The sequence below is a fragment of the Mycosarcoma maydis genome, chromosome 11 (genome assembly GCF_000328475.2).
Source record: "Mycosarcoma maydis chromosome 11, whole genome shotgun sequence".
Taxonomy (NCBI): domain Eukaryota; kingdom Fungi; phylum Basidiomycota; class Ustilaginomycetes; order Ustilaginales; genus Mycosarcoma; species Mycosarcoma maydis.
In genome coordinates, this window is record NC_026488.1 from 87,936 (window position 1) to 109,523 (window position 21,588).

Here is a 21,588-nt window from a genome sequence, read left to right on the forward strand (position 1 = left end):
GTCATCGTCGCCGCCAGTCCCAGACGCTTCGCGAGCTGCAGCAGCAGATGCGGCGGCAGCAGCTGCAGCGGCTGCTTTCGAGGCGCCTTTCTTCTTGCTACTGCCTTTGACGCCACCAATCGTACCGTTAACGCCTCCGATGACGCTCAAATTACGTCCGCCGCCACCCATGTAGCTGCTGTCACCCATACCCGCGCCTGAGAGCAAATCTCCTCCTCCGCCAAACGTCAATCCGAGTCCGCCTAGATCGAGAGCCGAAGTGAGACCCAGACGACCTCCACCGCCTCCCACCTCCTCGCGTCCAAAGCCAGATAGCGCAATGAGCTCCTGCAATCCACTGGCAATGCCTGATCCCGACATGCCCGCGTTTCCATTGACGCCGTTGCGCGCGCCAGCGCTGGAAGCGTCGACATCGTCGTCATTGGCACCGGCGGCTCCACCTCCACGTTTTCCGCTCGCCTTATTGCGCAACTTGCGCGTGGTGTGAGGTCGTTGCGCGCTATCAAAGAAGGCGTCCACGGCGACATCGCCTCCTTCCTTGTCCTCCTGCAGTCGCTTTTTGGTCGCCTCTACGACAGCGAGCAGTTTCTCACGTGCGCCACGCTTGGCGAGACGCGCCTCTTCATCGACCTTGTGCTTTTCGTTCTCGTACGCGAGTCGCGCCGATTCGAGCTGATGTGCGTGTAGCAGAGCCGTTTCGCGCAGCGCAGCATCGCGTTGCAGAGTGAGGCGTGTGAGTTCGAGTGTATAGTGTCTGGATCTGGCCGGGTTGGAAAGCAGTGTAGCGTACGACGAGGTGAGCGCGTGGTATAGCTCCTGGTACAGACTCTCGCGGTTCTCGATGGTTTCAAAGTGGATGCGATGGATGCGGTCAATCACTTCTTTGCGCTTCTTGTCCTTTTTGCTTTCGGTCGCAGCAGGTGCGCCAGCAGCATCTAGAGCAGCTTGAGAAGCGGCAGGAGCAGCGCTCACAGTGCTGCCGGAGGTGGCTGCTGCTGCTGCTGCTGCGGCGGCGGCGGCGGCGGCGGCGGCGGCTGCGGCGGCTTTTTCAGCCTTGGCGGCTCCGCGCTTGGAGCCAGAAGTTTCTGTGCTTGCGTTCTTTGCCATGGAAGCGGGCGCTGCAGTAGAAGCGGAGATATCCTTGTCCTTCTTGTCCTTTCGGCTGGTTTTACCCGAAGGTTTTGGCGACTTGCGGCTCGCCGAGGCTGGCGAGGCGAGATGCTTGGCGTGTGATTCCGAAATAGCACTCGCAGGCATACCAGCGTGAGGAGCCAGAGGCGGACCGCCTCCATGGTGTGGCGGCGGCAATGGCATGTGTGGAGCCATGTGAGGTGATCCGCGGTGCTGAGGAGGGACATTGTTAAACGCGGACTGATGGAGGTGAGGAGGTAGCGAGGATGCGCCTGGGGGAAGAGGAGGCTGGTAGAGCTGCTGGTTCTGCCAGGGTGGGGATGGTGGGTGCGGACCAGGGCTGGGACGGTAAGGAGGCATGGCATACCGGTCGTTGGGTGGAACGCCCATCATGCCAGGCGGCGGGGGTGGGCCGTTGGGACCCGGCGGACCCATGGTGGCACGAGGATCGCGATGAGCCATGGGAGAAGGTGAAGGTGGGCGATGATGATGCATGGGTACGCCAGGACGACCTGGATCGACGCGGGAAGGATAGGAAGGACCTGGTGGGTAGCCTGCTTGTATCGTGGCAGAAGAGGAAAAGCAGGCGAATTGCGGATGTCGAGACGCCCAGTGGAGCAAAAAGGAAGCAAGAAAGTCAGCGTGAATGCTGGAGCAGCGGAGGATACGAACATAGCAAGCTGGCAGTCAAGAGACACATACCTGGACCGTTCTGGTAAGGGTCTTGCTGTAGATGATGCGGCATGGGTGGATGATCGTAGCGATCGGGATGGTTAGCATGCCTCTTGGGAGCCGATAGTTGGGGGCCCATCTGCTGGCGATCTAGTGAGGATGCCATAACGGCGAGAGGTGGTGCTCGCTAGCAAGCGAGCGGAGTTGTTGAAAGAGCAGAGAAGTCGAGCGATGGATCGATTCGTACGCGCGGTTGGTGTTGCGTGATGCGCTGGTGGAAGAACAAGGGTGGAGTTTGCTTGCCAAGCCGAATCGAGCTACGGTCGTGACAAGACAGAAGCGGTGCGATGCGGTGCAGTACAGTGCAGTGCAGTGCGTTCGATGCGATACGATCCGCTTTGGAAGACGAGTGGAATGAGGTGATGAGGTAAAGGATGAAATGAGACACAGTGTGACTGACGAAAGGGAGTCAAGAGAGCTTTGACTGCATCGTTTACGTTGATGCGAGCGGACTGACCAACGAGTTGAAGCCAAGCCAAGCGAAAGAGCAATCGTCAATCGTGAATCGTGAATCTAAACGCGGATTTCCAAAAATCAATCAGTCAATCATCCAGCAACAGCCACAGCAACAGCCACAGCAACAGCCACAGCAACAGCCACAGCAACAGCCACAGCAACAGCCACAGCAACAGCAAAGCGCACCCGCGAGCAAGAACGCGCAGACAGCCGAGACGCCAGAGCAGTCGCTAGAATTTCTGATTCACGATTGCTTTGGATTCAGCACCCGATCTGGCAATATCCTTTGCACCGTATATCGAAATCGACCTCGACATCGTTTCACAATCGGCTGCTAAGCTTATCCCGATCCGCTCAGATCCTCGATTGACGATTCACGATGCACGGTTTGGATGCGTCACTGTCCGAATCGCGAATGTAACAAACCTGAATGAATCACGAATACACGGTACGTGCATCGTGCATTCACGATTGTACACCGTAACATAATCAAGTCACAAGTGTGAGTTTGAGTTGTGAGTTGCAACTTCAACCTTCACGCTTGTCTGGCTCCGTCAGAGTGTCTCTCGCACGGCACCCTAAATCATGAATCGTGAATGGTTAGTCGAGCTTGGACTTGATAGTAATCCCACTTTGAGTCACGAATGGGCAACCGAGTCGTGAGTGTTGCCAGTTGCAATTCAAGCTTGCATGCATCCTGTGTGTGTCTCTCTCTTCCTCCTCCACCATTTTCGACTCAGCACTCGCTCGTCGCTATCCTCACCTTGCCCCTTCTCTTATCGCGGGCACGCGGAGCAGCTACAACAAGTCGGCCTCGCATCTCTTTGCCATCACCGTCTCTTGCACCCAGACGCCACGCTTGCTTCCGCAAACGTTCTCGCCATCATGAACGCACCAGGCTCTATGCGTAGGCCTGGTGGCACTCGTGGCACCAAACTCAAGCCACCCAAAAAGATCGGTCTCGACGTCTCAATCGAAGACATGTGGCTCAGGCTCGTCCACGCCATCTCGCAGATCCAGAACCACAACATCTCCAAACTCAGCTACGAGGAGCACTATCGATACGCCTACAACCTCGTCCTCTACCAGCAGGGCGACATGCTCTACCATGGCGTCAAGAAGCAAGTCCAGCAGCATCTTGACAAACTCTGTCGTGAAAAAATCGTCCCTGCTTTCCCACCAGGCGGCGCTGCCTCTGTATCGGCGGGTATCATCTTACCCGAATCGCTTCTCAACCGTTCACAAGCGTCGTCCTCGTCTATATCTCGAATCAATCCCGATCCTTCTACCAGTAGCTCAAGCAAAGGCAAGGCCAGAGCCATCGATTCTGACCCAAGCTCTTTTGCTGACGCCGATACCGACGCTACACCGGCTGTTTCAGCTGCATCTGCAGCCGCTGCCTCTGTTTCTATGTCGGCCACACAAGCGGGCGACCATGCAGATGCTGTAGCGCGCACTCAGGCAGGCGAACGCCTGATGACCGCCATCCGCGACACTTGGCTAGATCACCGCAGCTGCATGTCCAAGCTGTCGGAAGTGCTCAAGTACGTCGACCGCGTCTATGTCGAGAACCACAAGGTTCCCTCGATCAACCGCCTTGGTCTCGAGATGTTTCGCGATTGCGTGATTCGATCTTCCAAGTATCCTATCCAGATTTACCTATACAGCACGCTTCTCACTCACATCCAGATCGAACGCGAGGGCTCGGCTATCAGCCGCTCGCTGCTCAAGTCCAACATTGACATGCTCTCGGATCTCACCCAGCCCAAGTCGGGCGCACCGACCAGCCAGGATGCCTCGGTCTACTCGAGCGACTTTGAGCCTGCCTTGCTACAGACCTCGGCAGCCTTTTACTCTGCCGAAGCGGATCGCTGGCTTGACGCTGGAGACGCTGCCAGGTATCTGGCGCACGTCGCACGAAGATTGCAGGAAGAGGCTGATCGTGTCGCAGTCTATCTAAAGCCAGAAACGCACAAGCCACTGCAGCACCTGCTGGAAACCAACTTTCTCGGCAAGCACCTCTCGACGATCATCAACATGCCCGGCTCCGGTCTAGTGGCGATGCTCGACGAGGAGCGCAACGAGGACCTAGCTAGGCTGTACACGCTCTTCAGCAAGGTTTCTGGCGGTGATACGACGTTGCGTCTAGCACTCAAGAGCTACATTGGCGCCAAAGGGAAACTGATCAATGATGCAGTCACGAGCCAGACGCCCGCACAAGCTGCGTCCACGAATCCAAGCCAAGGTCAAGACGATGCATCAGGCAGCGGCTGCAAGGGCAGAGTCAAGGAGAAGGCGGGTGGCGATGTGGACGCATCGACGCCACAGGCTGCCACGGCGATTCGATGGGTAGAAGAGGTGCTCGAGTTTAAAAACAAGTTTGACTCGATTCTGCAAGTTGCATTGGCCAACGACACCGGATGCGAGACGGCGATCAACGAGGCGTTTGAATCGTTTATCAACACCAACAAGCGAGCGCCCGAGTTTATTTCGCTGTTCATTGACGAGAATCTGAAAAAGGGCCTCAAGGGCAAGACGGAAGTCGAGGTGGAAGAAATGCTGCGCAAGACGATCTCGGTGTTCCGCTTTCTGCACGAGAAGGATACGTTTGAGCGATACTACAAGCAGCACTTGGCGAAACGGTTGTTGCAGGGGCGAAGCGTTTCGGACGATGCGGAGCGTGGCATGATGGCCAAGCTCAAGATCGAGAGCGGGCACGGCTACGTTGCCAAGTTGCAAGGCATGCTGAATGATATGAAGACGAGCGAGGAGACAGTGGAGGAATTCAATCGGAGCGTCAAGAACTCGGCTCGGGGAATGCGATTTGGTGTATCGGTGAATGTGCTGACGAGTACGAATTGGCCGATTTCAGCGCAGCCACCGAGTTGTACGATGCCCGAGATGCTCATGGAGGCAAGACGACGGTTTGAGGAGTTTTATCAGAGCAAGCACAACGGTCGCGTGTTGACGTGGCATGCGAATTTGGGGAATGCGGATATCAGGGTGGCATTCAACTCGCGCACGCACGAGATCAACGTTTCGACATTTGCACTGGTGGTGCTGCTGCTGTTTGAGGAGGGTAGTGGCAACGAGGTGCTTTCGTACGACGAAATCGCACGCGCAACCAATATGGGAGATGTAGACCTACAGAGGACGCTTCAGTCGTTGGCGTGCGGTAAGTTCCGGATCCTCAACAAGATTCCGAAAGGCAGGGAGGTCGAGAAGGAGGACAAGTTTTGTTTCAACTCGGGCTTTACATGTCCACTGGCGCGATTCAAGATCCAGCAAGTGGCAGCGCGAGTGGAAACGAGCAAGGAGAGGCTCGTGACAAATGCGAAACTTGACGAGCAAAGGTCGTTTTTAATCGAGGCATCCATCGTCAGGATCATGAAGAACAGAAAACACCTCGCTCACTCAGACCTCGTACAGCAAATCATCACCCAACTCTCGCCGCGCTTCCACCCGTCGCTCCCCGCAATCAAAAAGCGCATCGAAAGCCTCATCGAACGCGAATACCTCGAACGCACAGACTCGGCACGAAACATGTACACCTACCTCGCTTAGCTTGCCACGCCTTTCTCCAACACGTGTCTTCTCCCGCATTCACAATCCGTAATTGGCTGTGTGCGCCACATGCGTGGATCGTCCGAGACCGGTCCTGTTTGCTGCCATGTACAGCTCACCACTCGTGACTCACTACAGAGTGCATTCGTCAGCTGGACGCCAAATAGCATATAGAGACGGTAGAAATACAGGCCAGTGCGCATCAGAGCATGCAAAGCAACTCGAGCCAAAGTGAAGTGTGCGGCCAGTCAGCCAGTCAGCCAGTCAGCCAGTCAGCCAGTCAGCCAGTCAGGCGTTCTGGCTGTCAGCCAACGAGGGTGAAGAGGCAAACGTGGCGTGTAACGGCGACGGCAGTGTTGGTGGATGCATGGGGTACGGCTTTCCGGTACCAGTGCCGGCGCGCGAGCGTGTGCCGGGACGCCTGGCAGCGTGGTGGTGCGCATGGTGGTGGTGCGAATGGCCGTTGCCAGAAGCGCCACTTGTCGAGCCAGTCGAAAACGTGGGCACGTGTGCAAGCGGTGGCGACTTGGTCTTTTCTGTCTCGGTGAGCGCTTCTTCGTCCTCGGAATGCTCGCCCTGCGATGCGGCCGCCGATGGCGTGCGTGACATGTACAAGCCTCCCGAGCGTGTCTGGCGCGTTCGTCGACGTTTCGTGGATGCACTCGTGCCCATGCTGACGTCGCTGTCGCCGCCAGGTGACGACGCGCGTCCGCGCATTGATGAGCCTCGTGCACTCTCCCAGTGAGGAGCACTTTGCGCCGACAAAGAGGGCGATGGACCGGCGGCGATCATGTGTTGTTGCTCAGACGCATTCGCTTCGTGCTGACGCTTTCGCTGAAGACCGAGGATGCGCAGACGTTCCACCCACAGATCGGCACGGTCGAGCGACTCGCCAAAAACAACCGTGACGCTGCGAAGAATGTCGAGCGACTCGATGGCAAGCGTCAAAATGCGATTCGCTGCTTGCGCCGTAGCTGCAGCTTGCACTTGGTCGCTCAAAGGGCCGGCACTGTTGCGGTACCTCGCGTTGGCGGAAAGATGCGTGGGTGACTGCGGTCCACCGCTCATGTGCGCTGATGAAAACGAGGGCGATGAGGGGCTGTTGCCAAAGTAGCCGGTGGGCGAGCTGGCGGCCGAGCTGCGATTGACCGTGGCCCAGCGCGCCGGAAGGCTGAGGATAAACGCCTTGACGCTATTACGTGCTGGCTCGGGGAGCGCACTTCCAGCGTACTTTCCAATCACATCGACAACGCCGCGGATCGTGTTGACAACGTCGCCCTTGATGTGCGTAAGGTTTTGGACGGCGGTGGCCGACATGTCGAGCTCGCCGTGGTTGAGCTTGACAATCAGGTCGCGCAGGATGGTGATCTGGTGTTCAATGTGCGCCGTGGCGTACTGCAGCCATTGAAGGCAGTACTTGAGCGATTTCATCGACTCTTGGCTCATGGCGGCCGAGAGACCGCCAGCGGTGGCGCCTGCCTCGACCAGCATGGAACCCCATCGGCTGTTCTTGAGCGGGAGCGACTGAGCCGCATTAGCGCGCACCATGGCACCACTGGCGCCAGCGTTTGCGCCGCACGAGCTGGATTTCGACTTGGTTTGGTGGTCGTCGGCGTCGTCCATGGTGGAGTCGACCTGCGCTTGGGCTCTGTCGGCGGCAAGGGCAGAGGAACTTGGCGAGGCCGAGGTCTCGATCTCGAGGTCGATACCCTTGCCTCGTCGTTGTCGAAGCTCGTTGGACATGAGGGTGCGCTCACGCTCCTCGAGCCGCAATGCGGTGTAGGCGGTTCTGCGTTTTTCGCGCTCTTGGGAGCTCATGTTGGACCACTCTTGCTGGTCCTTGCGCTCGACCTCGTCAAGAATGCCGCGTTTCTCCTCCTTGCTGGGCGAAGAGATGGCGGATGGATAGAGGCGATCGAGCTGTCGGCAGGCGAAATCGTCGAGCTGTTCGACGCCGCGCTCACCGAGGCTGGCGCCGAGACGGCTGACGACGGGGCGCGAGATGGTCTTGACGGAGCTCTCTACGAGGTCAGCGCCGTACTTGACAACCTTGCTGCGCTGCTTGCCGAGCTCGTAGGCGCGGAGGGTACCGCGTACGAGCGGAAGGTGGCTGACGCGTTGTAAAAAGTCGACATCGTTCATCATCTCTGGGTCGACTTCGAGCTCGTTGCCATCTTCGTCGTGAATGACGGCGGGGAGCTTGAGATCTGGTGGAAGATCGCCGAGTCGCGCAGGTCCTGCGGAGCGACCAGCAGGGGATTCGGCGCCGGAATCCTGGGTGAGGTCGGTGGCAGGGGTGGAGCTAGGGGAAGAGATGGCGGTGGAAGCGACGCTGGAACTGGATATGGCTGAAGAGGTCCTTGCTGGTGCTGTTGCGAAGAAAAGGTGAAAGGGTGAAAAGGGTGAGAAGTCAAGAACAAAAAAAAGGTGACGCTTTGGTGAGGAGAACTGCAAGAGACTTACATTTGGCGGTGCGCTTGTGGGCGTCCAAGGAGATGGCGCTGCTGCTGCTGCTGCTGGTGCTGGCGCTGGGACCAGCGAAGCGGTGTGTGGTACCGTCGAGACTCTTCATGGCGCCCAAGGCCATGATGGCAATGCGGACATCTTCGTCTTCTGCGTCGATACCGAGACGTTTGGAATAAGCTGAAGCATGAGTTGATCGAGACAGTTCCTGTGAAGAAGCGAGATCGTCTGCTGGTGGTGATGCGGGAGCGGTGGGAGCGGGCGTGGAAGCGGCGCTCAAGGGGTGGGCCGAGTCGGATTCGTGGTCAGCTCGATGAGCGGTCCAGCGCTCTTCGTGCGAGAGGCCGGCGTCTTGTGTAGATGCCATGTTGGGTGAGTTGGTGCGCTGCTCTAGGATGACTAACTTGGAATCGTGCAGCTGGATGAGATACACACAGCTTGTGGTGCACAGTCAATTGCAAACAAAAAGTGAGCGCGCGCGCAACAGCCGAGTGCGAGAGACTGTGCGCGATTGCTTGAGGGTAGCCGACTGGATCAACGCATCCACCCACCGATCAAAGACGAGGGCGGCGTCGGACGAGGTTGACGTTGACGTTGACGTTTAGACGATGTAAGGGGTCGACGTGAGCGAAGGCGTGGAGGCCAAAAAAGATGCGGTTGGCGGATTGGAGGAATGGAGTCGAGGGTGGTGCAGCACGCAGCACGCAGTACGCAGCGCGCAGCCTGGCCGATAGAGACGGTGCGGTGAATGCTGAAACTACCAACGGGGGAGTATGGTGAGTGGCGTTGAGCGAGAAATGTGCGATTTAGGGTCGCGGTGAAGGAGACGTCGGAAAGTGAGAGGGTCAAGAGGCGATCGACCGGACGAGCTGCTTGATGTGTGGAGGAGACAAGGGTATGCGTTGGCTAGGCCTAGGGTATGTGCGCCGAGCATGTATGTGTGGATGATGGTGATGGAGAAGGAAAGCCGATGACGATGGCGTAGCTGATTGAGAGAGCGAGCAACGAGGCAATCTCGCAGTGTCGCAGTGCCGCAGTGTCACAGTCACAGAGTGTCACAGCGTGGCTGAGAAAGTGATGCTGAAATTGTGACAGTCACGAGTGCGTCGAGCAAAGTAGGCGTATGGCAACGCGGGATGCGCAAATCAAAGTGGTTAGTGTCGCCCATATCTTCACGATTCACGATTGCGCCACGCCAAAGTTTGTACCTCGAAGGCGTATAACTTGACGTACCTCAGACAGAGAGAAAAAGAAAAGAAACAGAAACAGAAACAGAAAAAAAAAAAAAACGTTGCGATCCGAGCGACTCATGTCAAAGCAAAGAGGAGAGGATTCAGCCGAGAGCAACTATTATACGATGAATGGCACAGCAGCGTCCACAATCACAATCACATCCACATCCACATCCACATCCTAGCTGATCAGCACACAATGTAATCGTCAATATCAATCAATTCATGATTCTGATTTGCAACGCAACCAAGCGCGTGAGACGCCAAAAGTCACAGAAACACTTTTGCACCGCTGAGCCTTGTCAACCACCGACGGGACGAGCGTTTACCCGAGCACCATCGTGAATACAAAAGACGAATGGCGTGTGAACGCAATCACGATTCACGGTTCACGTCACGAATGCAATGCCAACAGCTCTTGACCTGGCTGGCTGCTGGCTGCTGACTGCTGGCTTCTGTCTCGGCTCTTGTGTCCTTATCCGTTCTTTTTCTTTTCAAAACGGAATGAAAAATCCCGACACACGGCCTGATTTTTTTTTTATTTTTTTTAAAAAAATTGTTTTGAATATGCGCCTGTCTGAACAAGAACGTGAGAAGGCCACGTTGAAACTTGTTTCGCCGCTCTCGCTCAACTTTTGTAGAACCACAATCGAGAATTACGAATGCCGCGAATGTAATCAATTAAAAATTGCTTAGATAAAGTGGTACACCCAATCTGCGCTGCGTTTCATGATTGTGACTTGCTATTCGGTACGATTCCCGCCCGTTTGCCTGATTCTAGCTAGCTCCGTGGCGCGGCTTGATGGGAGCAAGTGATGAGGGCAACAAGCTTAGGGTTAATCCAATCGTGAGTCGCCTCTTGTGGGGCGTAGTATCGTGAATCGTAAATCGTAATTCGAGTAACGTTACCAAAAAGAAAAGGCGTCGATTTTGGCGTTGCTGGGCCTTGGTATTGGCTACCTGCGAACCTGTGTCGGTTTAGAATGACGCCCCCAAATGCATTCACGATTGTGAAAGCATAGTATTTATTCAGATTCAGATTCGTGATTCAGCTGCGGGTTCGTGAAATCAAGAATCCACAAATCGTAATTCGTAAACGTGGGTGGATTCACATTCACAATTATTAACTTGGTTATTTGTGATTCGTGATTGTCTCGCGTCTCATGACCAAACTCGCTTTCACGCCCGCCCTTTCTCTTTCTCTTGTCGGTTTTCGGTCCGGTCTAGATTCCATGATTTTCACAACTGGTTTTGCTTGCGCCGCTGTTGCTTCTTTGCAACATGCAGCATTCGTGATTCACGATTCCAAAAAAAAACGATTCACGATTTCGTGTTGAGTCGTTTGTCCTTTCATGATTTGAGTCGTGACTCGTGACTGTTGGCTGTTGGGTAAGACGACCGAGCCGAAAAGCGTAAAGTCGTGAGTGAAGCACGAAGGGTTCCATGAGTGCGTCCGGTGTGGATGTTAGATTGTGGCTGCTCGTTGCGCTTTTGCGATTCGTGATTCAGGATGGTGATTCGCGATTGGCTTGGTGCTTATTCGGTCAGCGCGATCCACGCTTTTCCAAGCAGCACAGCATGGCTTTTGTGTTTCACCATTCGAGATTCATGATGGACTCACTGAAACACGCCAGCTTTGATCATGACATGAGGTTAACGTTTGGCCCATTCTTTGTACACTTGCGGAATGCCGTCCATCTTTGCGACGAAACAGGGCCGGTCTTGGTGCCAACTGGCTTTCAGTAAGTTAAGTTAGCAGGACGCTTTGCTCGGCAGCGCTTCCGTCAAGTCGAGCCGCACCACATCTGGCTGTCATGGCGTGAGCCGCTGATCATCAGTTTGTGCCTGCTGTCGACGCACATGCTGTATCTCATTTCCACAGCCTGTCACGCCCACGTGAAAAAGCGGCAAGACCAGCACACAGACAGCCTACAAGATAGTCACTTTGACCAACACGCAACGGACAATCTTGGAGTGCTTCCATGCGTAGATCCAGCGTACCGCACTCGTGCCATGCAGCGTGTGTGTCCGTGTCCTTCGTGACTGGGCTGGACGACAAACGTCAAAGATAAAGACTTCAACGTTCGAGCCTCGCTCGACGCATCGGCAAGTCTGACCCGTAAATGTGCCACTCTGCCGGCGCTGGTTTTCGGATCGTCTCGTGAAAATTCAAGCACCAAGTCACGCGCCACATGATTCAAAATCTGGCCAATCTCGATCTAAACACTCCCATTTTGAACCCGATGCGTTTCCGATCGATCTGCTTGCTAGGAGGAGGAAACGTTTTTCACCCCAGAATAATCGCTCGAGTGGGTGCAATCAGTGAATGAGATCAAGTGTGTGTGCTATCTGCTTGTTCCAACGTGCACGAGCGAGCAACACGCAAGCTAGCGTCAGGTGCACCGACGTTGACCTTGTCGGACCACTGCTCGCTTGCCACGCCTCAGCTGTGGCTGCACGTACAAGATCGCCTGACACGCTCTCGACACGCTCTTTGCTCTTGACTGCGTCTAGGCGAGGCCGAGCGCGGTTTAAGCGAATCTTCTTTCCCACGCTCGCTCGTCTCTGTGCCAGGCGAATTAGGCGACTTGGCTTATAGAAAACGGCCTTCCATACACCCATCATGAATCTTACCCAACAAACCCCGTCTGTGGCGTCGTGACGTGTTCGATTCATCTCATCTTGTAGTGCACGCCTACCTACGGTTACAGCCAAGTGGAGCCCGTGGAGCCCCGCAATCGTCTCTGGTGATGGCTGTGCCAAAACAATCTTTGCAAGCCTTCAAGCTTGCACCGACTGGTTTGCCAGCGCTTCTCGACCGCCACGTCTGACCCGAAACCCCACCTAGGCGAAGGGTGATAGACATTTGCCTTGTCCTATCATCAAGAGTGATCAAGCATGACCGCCACTCTGCCCAGAGAGAGAGAGAGAGAGAGAGAGAGAGAGGACAAAATGCGGGCGAGAAAGGTTGGTGCCCTAAAATCCAAAACTATAAAGAAAACCTGCCCCTTTCCGGGACCGAATCACGTGCGGCGGGTCGAGAACGCGTCGCGAGCTAACTTGAGTAATGAGCGCCGCAACGTACTGTACATGCATGGCTTGCAGAGAGCACGCAGAATTGTAGATTGGCTCGATCGCATGCGCCGCGCCAATCAAGAACACGCAGATAACTACAATAACTTACGCAGCAAGACAGAAAGGAAAGCCATCACGAATCACAAAATTCCGCCGAATCGTGAGTGAATAAAATGAATCACGAATGGCTGTCAACACATGTGCGATGCGTGATTCGTGATTCTTGATACAGGAGCGCGCGCACGTTCGAGTCGAGTCCTGAGTCCTGGCATCGGAGCATTCACGATTGTAGCGGTATCAATCGAGTCAATCAGCCCGAGGCGTTGACCCACTCGTGACTGGAATGGTAGCTTCCTTCCGACACCGGGTCCCGGACGAGGCTCGCACAGCCAACTCGTGACTCACCACTATCGACTGTTGACGCGCAGATACGCGCACAGTATCAACAAGCTCGTCACAGCTGTGCGCTACATACCGTGTGTGTGCTAGGCGCGAGTCGCCATGTCTATCTGAAGCGCAATCAATCCGATCCGCTATCAGGACCCAAACCGAGACATGCGTGCCTGCATCCTCAGCCTGCGACGGTAGTCTAGACGTGTATGCACCATGCGTTTGATCTACCAACCGTCCACAGCTGTCCAAGTTGCCTTGAACGACGGCTCATCACCCGGCTTTGGATATGACACTAGTTATTGCACTGATCATGGCACATGCTCAGCAGTGGTGTGTCGGAGTTGACCATCCATCAACAAAGTCGATGAGAACTGCCAATGCGAAAACAAACACACGTTTTTGTGGAGTACCGCCCAATGCCCAGAAAGAAAGAAAAGAAAAAAAAAAGAAAAAAAGGAAAATTCAAAATGCCGACCGACGCACAACGCACGACAAACGCCGATTCGGTGCGTCGTCTTCGTCTTTGTCTTTGTCTTGGTCGCCGTCGCCGTCGTTGTCGTCGTCTTCGTCTTGGTCGATGTCTTTCATGTTTGTTGCTATTACATTCACGACGAATCGCGAGTGGGACTCGTCGACATTCGTTCACGGCACCAGCACCTAGCTACACTCAAACCGCAAAAAGCCCAACGCTGGAGCTCGGCACGCTGCTTGCAAGCCACACTGTACATCCTGCTGATCCGAATACACCTCCGACTCTGCATGGGCTGTCCGAACCAACTCGCTCGTCGATCCACCGTATTCTCAGTTTGCCACTCCTCTTTCCGCCTGCCACCACTCTCCGACAAGGTGCAGCCCTCTTCCGCAGTCTAGTATTACTAGTATTACTAAAACATCGCTCGGCTGCCGTCGTCGCTTGATCTACCCTTCACACCAACACATCAACCAGTCGACACCGCCAAACCCCTCGCCTTGTCTTGCACCATCATCCAACTTGGCTCTCAGCATTGTCCTGTTTTCTTTTCACCAGAGCATTTTCACCGTCACCGCATCAGCTGCCCTCCTCAACAGCCACGCCCCCAAGCGCATTCGCATTCGCATTCGCATTCGAATCACATCCGTACACCGTATGCACAGTGTCCAGCTCAGAAGCTGTCACACTCACACTCACACTCACACTCACAGACACGGCCATCGTCATCTAGCAGGTCAATGCCCCGCCATCTCAGCAACCGAGTCATGTCTTTGTAGCTGCCGCCACATCTAGAGCTTCTCTCGCTGCGGTCCTGGCGATGGTGGTAGGCCCAGCTCATTTGCCTCGCCGTCCCTCTCGCCAAATCTCTCCCTCGTCACAGCCGTCGTCGCTCACGCCGTCCGACTTGATCTATGCTTAGACTACCAATCCAGTGCTTGCTTCCAACTCATCCACAATGACCGCCGCCTCGCCATCGTGGCAGGACCGGTACGACACAATACGAGCCGTGCTTCAATCCAGAAAAGTCAGAGCCGCGCTTCGCGACTTTCACATCAGCCACAGCAGCGTCGCTACCAAACCCCCCGCCATCGCTCATGACGCAGAAACCAGCAAGTGCGATGACCTCTCCGACCCATCCTCGCTCGCCAAGCTGCTCGATATCAGCCTGGTCGTAGCATGGTCTGCCGATCGTCTTTCGCCTAGCAGAGACCCCAATCCTTTCAGAGCCGCCGCCAGTCCATCGCTCCAACTGCTCCGCCACGCAAGCTTGCAAGTCCAAGACTTCAAGACCGTCAAGGTGCTTCAAAAGAGTGCCGGAAGCTTGGTCGAAGTGGTCAAGAATCGCCTCGACGGTCGCGTCTACGTGCTCAAGTCTCTCGTCAAAGGCTTTGCTCGACGTAATGCTGCCATCCAAACGCCAATCAATGAAACAAGGCTCCTTCAGCGCCTTCCCCACAGTTCAAATACAACCACAGACAGTAGCTCGCTTCAGCTTCTCACGCCACAGCTCCTCGCCGCCTTTCAAACTCAAAACTCGGTCCATGTGCTCATGGAGTATGTTGCCAGCGGCGACTTTAGCCAACTCCTCATGGCTGCCAGCAGCTGCGGTGCCGAGTATCCAGGCCGCGCCGCCACCGGTCTCCTCAACGAGGACTGGATCCTCCGCTACAGCGTTGACATGGTCCAAGCCATCGCATGGGTACATGCCCAAGGCTTTGCTCACAGAGACATCAAACCAGGCAACTTTCTCCTCGACCAAAGTGGCCACCTCAAACTCTGCGACTTTTCCAGCGCAGCGCCCTTTAGCAACTTTGCCGTTCAATCCGGCTCAGAAAGGATACAACCAGCGACAAGCAAGTCCTCATCATCCACAGAGCGCAAGGTGTGGGCCTTCTACTGCTCTCAGCCCACAGGTACTTGCGACTACCTTTCCCCCGAGGTGCTCGAGGCAGAAGAAAAGCGAATGCTCGAACAACAGCAACTCTCCGACATGTCGAGCCTCGACGATATGCTCGGTCTCGAGCGTCCAAGCTACTTGCCTGACTCGATTCATGCCAATACAAGTCCACAGTGCATTGCCGGCATGTATGGTCCCCAAGTTGACTGGTGGAGCTTTGGCGTCATGCTCTACGAGATGCGATTCGGCCTTCTTCCCTTTTTCGCTAGCAAAATGGAGGAGACCTACGAAAAGATCAAAGATCACTCCTCCTCACTCACATTCGACGCTTCGGTCGACTGTTCACTCCAACTCAAAAGCCTCATTCTTAGCCTGTTGACCTCGGCCGAGCGCCGTTTAGGTCGAACGTCATCAGAACAAGTTCAGCAGCACCCTCTCTACCGCGCAGCCAACGTCGACTGGTCCAAACAGTGGCCATTGCAGCCCCCCTTTACTCCGAACGCCGACGTCGCCAACCTATCGTGTTCAGGTGCGCTAACTAGTGACAATGACGGCCAGCAAGCTCCTCCCGTCAACCCCATCGCTGCGCGTTTGCACGATCATTCTTTGTCCGTCGTCTCCAGCCTGCCGTCCTTCTCTGCGCTGTATGCCGGCAACCCGGACGACTTTCCCGCATTTACCGACTCTCGAGAGCTCGAATTCGAATCTATGCGTCAGCCGCAGGATTGGTGCGAGGGTGACACAGTATCAGTGGACGACATTGGCAGTAGCGCGCCCAAGAACGGCAGTGCTATGGTGCCACGGTCAGCGTCAACAACCGATGCAACTGCCACCGGTATGCCGCGATCTTCGTCTTCTCCCGCAGTTGCGCTCAGTTCGACCTCTCGATGCACCACTCTACGTGACCAAAGCTCCTACATGGTTGGAGCCAACTCGCCACCCGTGGCTCGCTCAGCACCGCGTTGGTCGGACTGCGATGTTTCTTTCGTTGGATTCAGCTATCTTCCGCGACGCGATGCCTTCTCCTCTGCAGCCACTGACGAAACACCCACCGCTGGAGAAATCTCGACGGCCGCTAGCCTCGACGATCTAGCCAACGCATCAGGCGCTTCTCCAAGCGACTGGCCTGCAAGCACCCCTGTCGCTTCCACACCCTTTCACAGGGCCGATGGACAAGGCTCTCAGTCGCTCACCATGCTCCCCACTCCGCCTTCTTTCGCACCAAGTCCTGCCGTCCCCGTCAGCGCTGCTCCAGATTCGCAAGCCCTTGGCACAGGCCAGTGTACCATCGCCAACCCTAGTCGGCTCTCAGCAGTGCCTTTCTCGCAACCTCAGGGCTTTGTCACGCCTGCTCGCAAGCCCTCGTACATGGCCACGCACGAGCGTTTCCGTCAGCTGCAAGGGCAAGAAGCGCCAGTCCTCGAACATGCTTCGGCTAACTACACTCCTGCTGTTCCGCCCTCGCCGTACCCTTTCCCAGTGGCCTCTGTCGTTCGCACATCCAAGTTCACCGGTGGCAGCAAGCCGGCGCTGCATCACCGCGACCTCGATCGAGCAAGGTCCGCAACACCGGGAGCAGGAAGCGTCGGATCCGATAGTCGTCAATCCGGAGGAAGTAACGCGGTTCGAGAAATGTCCGAACGCGAAGCCTGGGACGAGATGATGGCTGCCGTCCAAAAGAGCGTCCGCAAAAAGCAGCCCGTAGCACGCGTGCCAGCAACGCCGCTGGCCACGTCGTCTACACGTCCAGCCGGCTTGCACCGCTCGTCTACCGATCCGCAGCTATCGGCTTGCAAGCCAATTGCAACGCAGCCTCCACGGCAACAGCAACTACACGCTCAAATACAGGCTTCCGAGCACCAGCTCGCCTCGATCCGTAGAGCATTGCAACCTGTTGATGCGCCATGTCAGACCGCCGAGCCATTCGAGCCAGCAGGCGAGGTTCGAGGAGAGAAAGCAAGTGCGACGACACGTGCAGCAGGTGCGCTGCGCCAACACAGGTCCAGAGTCAATCTGGTCGCTCCACGTGCCACGTTCAAGGTGACCGCTCCCGAGTCTCCGCAAAGCTCGCCGCCTCCGCGTTTTTGGCAAGATTCACCCCGGCAGAGTCAATTTGCGCTCGACATTGACATGTATGACTCGGACGCTTCGGACGACTCGACCACGGCTAGGCGCCATCTGCAGCACAAGAAGAGTGCTCGACAACTCCTGATCCGCGCTCAGGAGCGCGGTACGCCCACTAAACCGCAGCGTGCTCAGAGCCCGCCACTGACCGATGCGTTTGCATCAGCGCCGTCGGTGGCCGCCGTGCTGGAGGCGGCAGGCGCTCGTAGCTCGCCGCCCATCTTGCTGGGCGACCAGTCGGTTCGCTCGGCCCACTCGTCTCGCGACGTGTCATACGAGCACGCCATCGATTTTGCATCTGCGTCTACATCTGCGTCTGCATCTGCATCTACGTCTGCGTCTGGTCGCATGAGGACCGGCTCGTTGCTCGTCTCGGGCAAAGTATCGCCCGAGACGAGCAACGACGGTCTGTCGTCGAGCTTGGGTAGGGCTGCGGTCACTTTTGCACCCATGGCGTATGTGCCTGTGCTGGGAGCGATACCGCCGTTGCGTGATGGAACAGGCAGCTCGGAGAGCCAGGTGGATGCGCTCGGATGCTCGCGCGAGACAAGTCGCTCCACCAAGACGATCCGGCGCAAAGACAGCGGTGAGATGCTGTCGCAATATCGCAATGCAAAAGCTATGGGTAGGGCGACGAGCATGCTTGTGCTCAACGAGCGCGCTAAAGCGGATGCAGAGGCGGTCCAAACTTGGCGGCCGGGAACGACGATTACGTCGTCACCTAGGAGGGGCGATGACGAGGAGGATGATTTCATTTTGGGCCACGTCGAGAGCCGCATGCACATCATGACTCCTGGCGGTAGCCTACCTGGACGTACCATGCGCCGCTTTTCGAGTGTGCTCTCGCTCAAGGAGCGAGAAAAAGTCAATATCGAGCGTCCCGCCAGCCAGGACGGCACAGCGAAACCAGCGCGTGGCTTTGTCCGCCTACGCAGCCGCATCACATCTCGGACGCTTTCCGAAGAGCCGAGCGACGAGCCAGCTGCCGATGCTCTCTGTGCAACCCGCAATACAGCGATGCAACACCACAAATCATCGGCTTCCAACAGATTCGCTCGCAAAATGTCAGAATCCCGCTCGTTCGCCCTCGGCACCGCAGCCAGCGCAGCCAGCGCAGCCAGCGCAGCGTCCTCACACTCGCCCGTCAATCCAGACCTCAGCCTAATGTCCGGCCTGAACCACCGCCACACCGCCCTCCAGGGCTCGTTGCTCGGCCTCGAACACCGCCTGGCCCGCCTCAAGGCCCGCCTCCAAGACGGACAATCGTGAATGCACCAGCTACGATATGTATGCATATCACACACTTTGTTCACACTCGCTCGTGATTGAATTTCATTTTTGATTCACGATGCATTCACGTGCAATCACGCATCACACATCACGCATCACGAAGCACTCGTGAATACACTGGAGGAGGTCAGTCCCAAGTCATGAGTCGTACAACACATTGATGAGCACTGCCTGCGAAGTGAGGTGGGCGGTACACCTGGGTTCCAGGAGAATTGTCTGGGTTTGGTCGACGAGGATCGCGGGTCCATGCACACGTGTTCCCTTGCGCAGGGCGTCCAACATGATGACCGGAGTGTCCAAGCGGCGCTGGTCAAAAAACACCTTCCGCACTGCCAACTTGGGGAGCTCGTCTGCGCGCTCTTGCTCTTGCCCTTGCTCTTGCTCTTGCTCTTGTTGCTCTTGCGTCTCTGTGGTTTCGCTTGCAAACAGTTCGCGGTACTCGTCGAGCACTGTACGGCCTAACGAGTCGAAGCTCTTTCCGATCCCGCGCACTCTGATGTCGTCGACAATGATGTTTTTGTCGTCGAGCACCAGTCCAAACTCGTGTCTGTACTTGTCGACAAACACGCGTTCAAAGTGCCACCCTCCATCCGCGGGCTGCAGAGTCATGAGCGCCGTATCCGTGCCCTCGTACCTCAAGTTGAGCAGTGTCTGTAGTTCGATTCGGTCGTGTGTAAATCCTTGTGCCTGCAGTTCGCGTCGCACTTTGCACTTGAGCTCCTCGACGCGTTTCGAGATGCGCTGCTGCGCCGCAGACGACGCACCTTGCCATGTTTCCGAACACGGTTCTTGGTGTTCAAACACCCGATCGGCAAGTGCCATCCCATACGCACTCAGGATCGAAGAATACTTGTGGATGATCACCGTCCGGATGCCCAACGAACGAGCGAGCGAGCATGCGTGCTGTCCACCCGCTCCTCCAAAACTAGCAAGGATGTGCTTGGACGCCGAATAGCCTCGCGCTTCCGTGAGCGCACGGATCGGTCGGCACATGATCTCGTTTGCCACGCGAATAAAGCCCTGCGCCACCTCGTCCACAGATAGCTTTCGACCATCCGCACTATTGGCGTTGATCTCATCGGTAAGCTCCTGGAATGCTTTCAGAGATGCTTCTGCGTCCAGACCTTGATTCTCGTCCGGTCCAAAGATCTTGGGAAACATCTCGACCGCCAAACGACCCGTCACCAAATTCGCGTCGGTGATGGCAAGCGGTCCACCTTTGCGATAGCAAGTTGGACCCGGATGTGCAGACGCCGATTCCGGTCCCACCGTGAACAGTCCATTGCGGAAGAAGAGTCGACTGCTACCACCGCTCGCCACCGTGTTGACATCCAGCTGTGCGCTTTGAATCGTGATACCGTCCAAGGTGGTTTCGAACACCTGTTCATACTGCCCGTCGTAGCGCGAGACGTCGGTCGAAGTGCCTCCCATATCGAATCCAATGATCGGCCTCTTGTCTTGTTGATCGTAGCTCGTCAGTGCCATGCCCACAACGCCGCCGGCTGGACCAGAGATGATGGATTTCAGTCCGGAAAAGTGATCGACCGAAGTAAGCCCACCGTCGGACATCATAAACTCCACCTTTGTTCCTGCCTGACCGGAACGCAACGAGTCTTCAAAGCCCGAAAAGAAGCCATCGATGTAAGATTGCAGCACAGGTGTCAGGTACGCGTCCGCAGTGGACGACGTGGCACGCGGGACCATCTTGATCATGGGCATCAACTGGCTCGAACAGCTGACGGTTTGAAAGCCAACATCAAGCGCGATCTTTTTGATGATTTGCTCGTGGCGAGGATATGTGTAGCTGTGCATGAGTACGACAGCGAGTGATCTGTATCCGTGTTCGTGGTAGAGCGCATGGAGTTGTCTCTTGAGCAGCTCCTCGTCAGGCTTTTTCAGGATGGCGACTGCTTCGCCTGATATTCCACGGACAATCTCTGGTGGACCGGTGGGCTTTCCTTGTGCATCGTATGCATTGGGTGGCTGGTCGGTGCCCTTGTACGCGCTCTTGATTCTGCTAATGTAGACATCATTTGGGCTCGACTCGAGATCGAATTGTACCGCATTCTCGCGGGCGCTTGGATCCGAAGTATACCCCACCAAAGTGACACGCTCATCCACCTCCAACACGCCTGAATAAAGCACTTCGGGCTTCTTAATGGCCAAATCAAAGATGCTGGGTCTACTCTGATTCCCGATCTGGATCAGATCCTTGAACCCTTTGGTGATGACGAGCGCGTGTCTCTCGCCTTTGCGCTCCAACAGCGCGTTGGTGGCCACCGTAGTCGAGAGACGGATGTATTCGATGTTGGACGTGTCAATCTTGTGACCTCGTGGCAGCTGCATGTTGTATGCCTGTTCGAGGATGCGACGAACGCCTTCGGTCGGAGCATCTTTGTAGTTGGCAGGGTCGTGCGAGAGAAGCTTGATGACAATGTCAGTAGGTTGGTCGCCCGGCGTTTTCGGAGGGATGCGACCGAGGCAGTCGGTAAACGTACCACCTCGGTCGATGGCGATCTGAATGCGATTCGATGACGGCATGGTAGCGTGGTCACTGCGCCGAGAATGCAACGATGGAAGGATGCAAGATGGCCTCCACCGGAGCTGTGAATCGTAGTCAAGCATTCGCGATTTCACGTTTGATCACCGTCACGTGTGCGTTGTGAGTCGTGAGTCACGAGTAACCGTGAATGGCCCGTCCAATTAGCCGATCTGGCTTCTCACGTCTCACGTCTCATGTCTGCGTTCAAGCTGTTTTT

At 56.0% G+C, this 21,588-nt stretch overlaps 5 protein-coding genes across 5 annotated transcripts in view; 2 read left to right on the forward strand and 3 right to left on the reverse strand.

Moving 5' to 3' along the window:
• The window catches only part of UMAG_15099 (uncharacterized protein), a gene marked incomplete at both ends in the record, with an annotated part of 2,220 nt that extends 251 nt beyond the window's left edge, over positions 1 to 1,969 (reverse strand). The window contains 2 exons of the mRNA XM_011392300.1: positions 1 to 1,688; positions 1,834 to 1,969. Coding sequence (XP_011390602.1) covers positions 1 to 1,688; positions 1,834 to 1,969 — 1,824 coding nt within the window. The remainder of the gene's footprint in view (positions 1,689 to 1,833) is intronic.
• A 1,235-nt stretch (positions 1,970 to 3,204) lies between these two features.
• On the forward strand, positions 3,205 to 5,883 carry UMAG_11966 (uncharacterized protein; the record flags this gene model as incomplete). Its single annotated transcript, XM_011392283.1, has 1 exon — positions 3,205 to 5,883. One exon carries the CDS (start codon positions 3,205 to 3,207, stop codon positions 5,881 to 5,883), a length of 2,679 nt encoding a protein of 892 aa, XP_011390585.1.
• Positions 5,884 to 6,171: 288 nt separating this feature from the next.
• On the reverse strand, positions 6,172 to 8,713 carry UMAG_11967 (uncharacterized protein; the record flags this gene model as incomplete). The annotated part of the gene is made up of 2 exons (XM_011392284.1): positions 6,172 to 8,252; positions 8,347 to 8,713. 2 exons carry the CDS (start codon positions 8,711 to 8,713, stop codon positions 6,172 to 6,174), a joined length of 2,448 nt encoding a protein of 815 aa, XP_011390586.1.
• Positions 8,714 to 14,473: 5,760 nt separating this feature from the next.
• Positions 14,474 to 18,808, forward strand: UMAG_03901 (uncharacterized protein; the record flags this gene model as incomplete). Its single annotated transcript, XM_011392080.1, has 1 exon — positions 14,474 to 18,808. One exon carries the CDS (start codon positions 14,474 to 14,476, stop codon positions 18,806 to 18,808), a length of 4,335 nt encoding a protein of 1,444 aa, XP_011390382.1.
• A 159-nt stretch (positions 18,809 to 18,967) lies between these two features.
• On the reverse strand, positions 18,968 to 21,370 carry UMAG_03902 (uncharacterized protein; the record flags this gene model as incomplete). Its single annotated transcript, XM_011392081.1, has 1 exon — positions 18,968 to 21,370. One exon carries the CDS (start codon positions 21,368 to 21,370, stop codon positions 18,968 to 18,970), a length of 2,403 nt encoding a protein of 800 aa, XP_011390383.1.
• Positions 21,371 to 21,588: the final 218 nt, after the last annotated feature.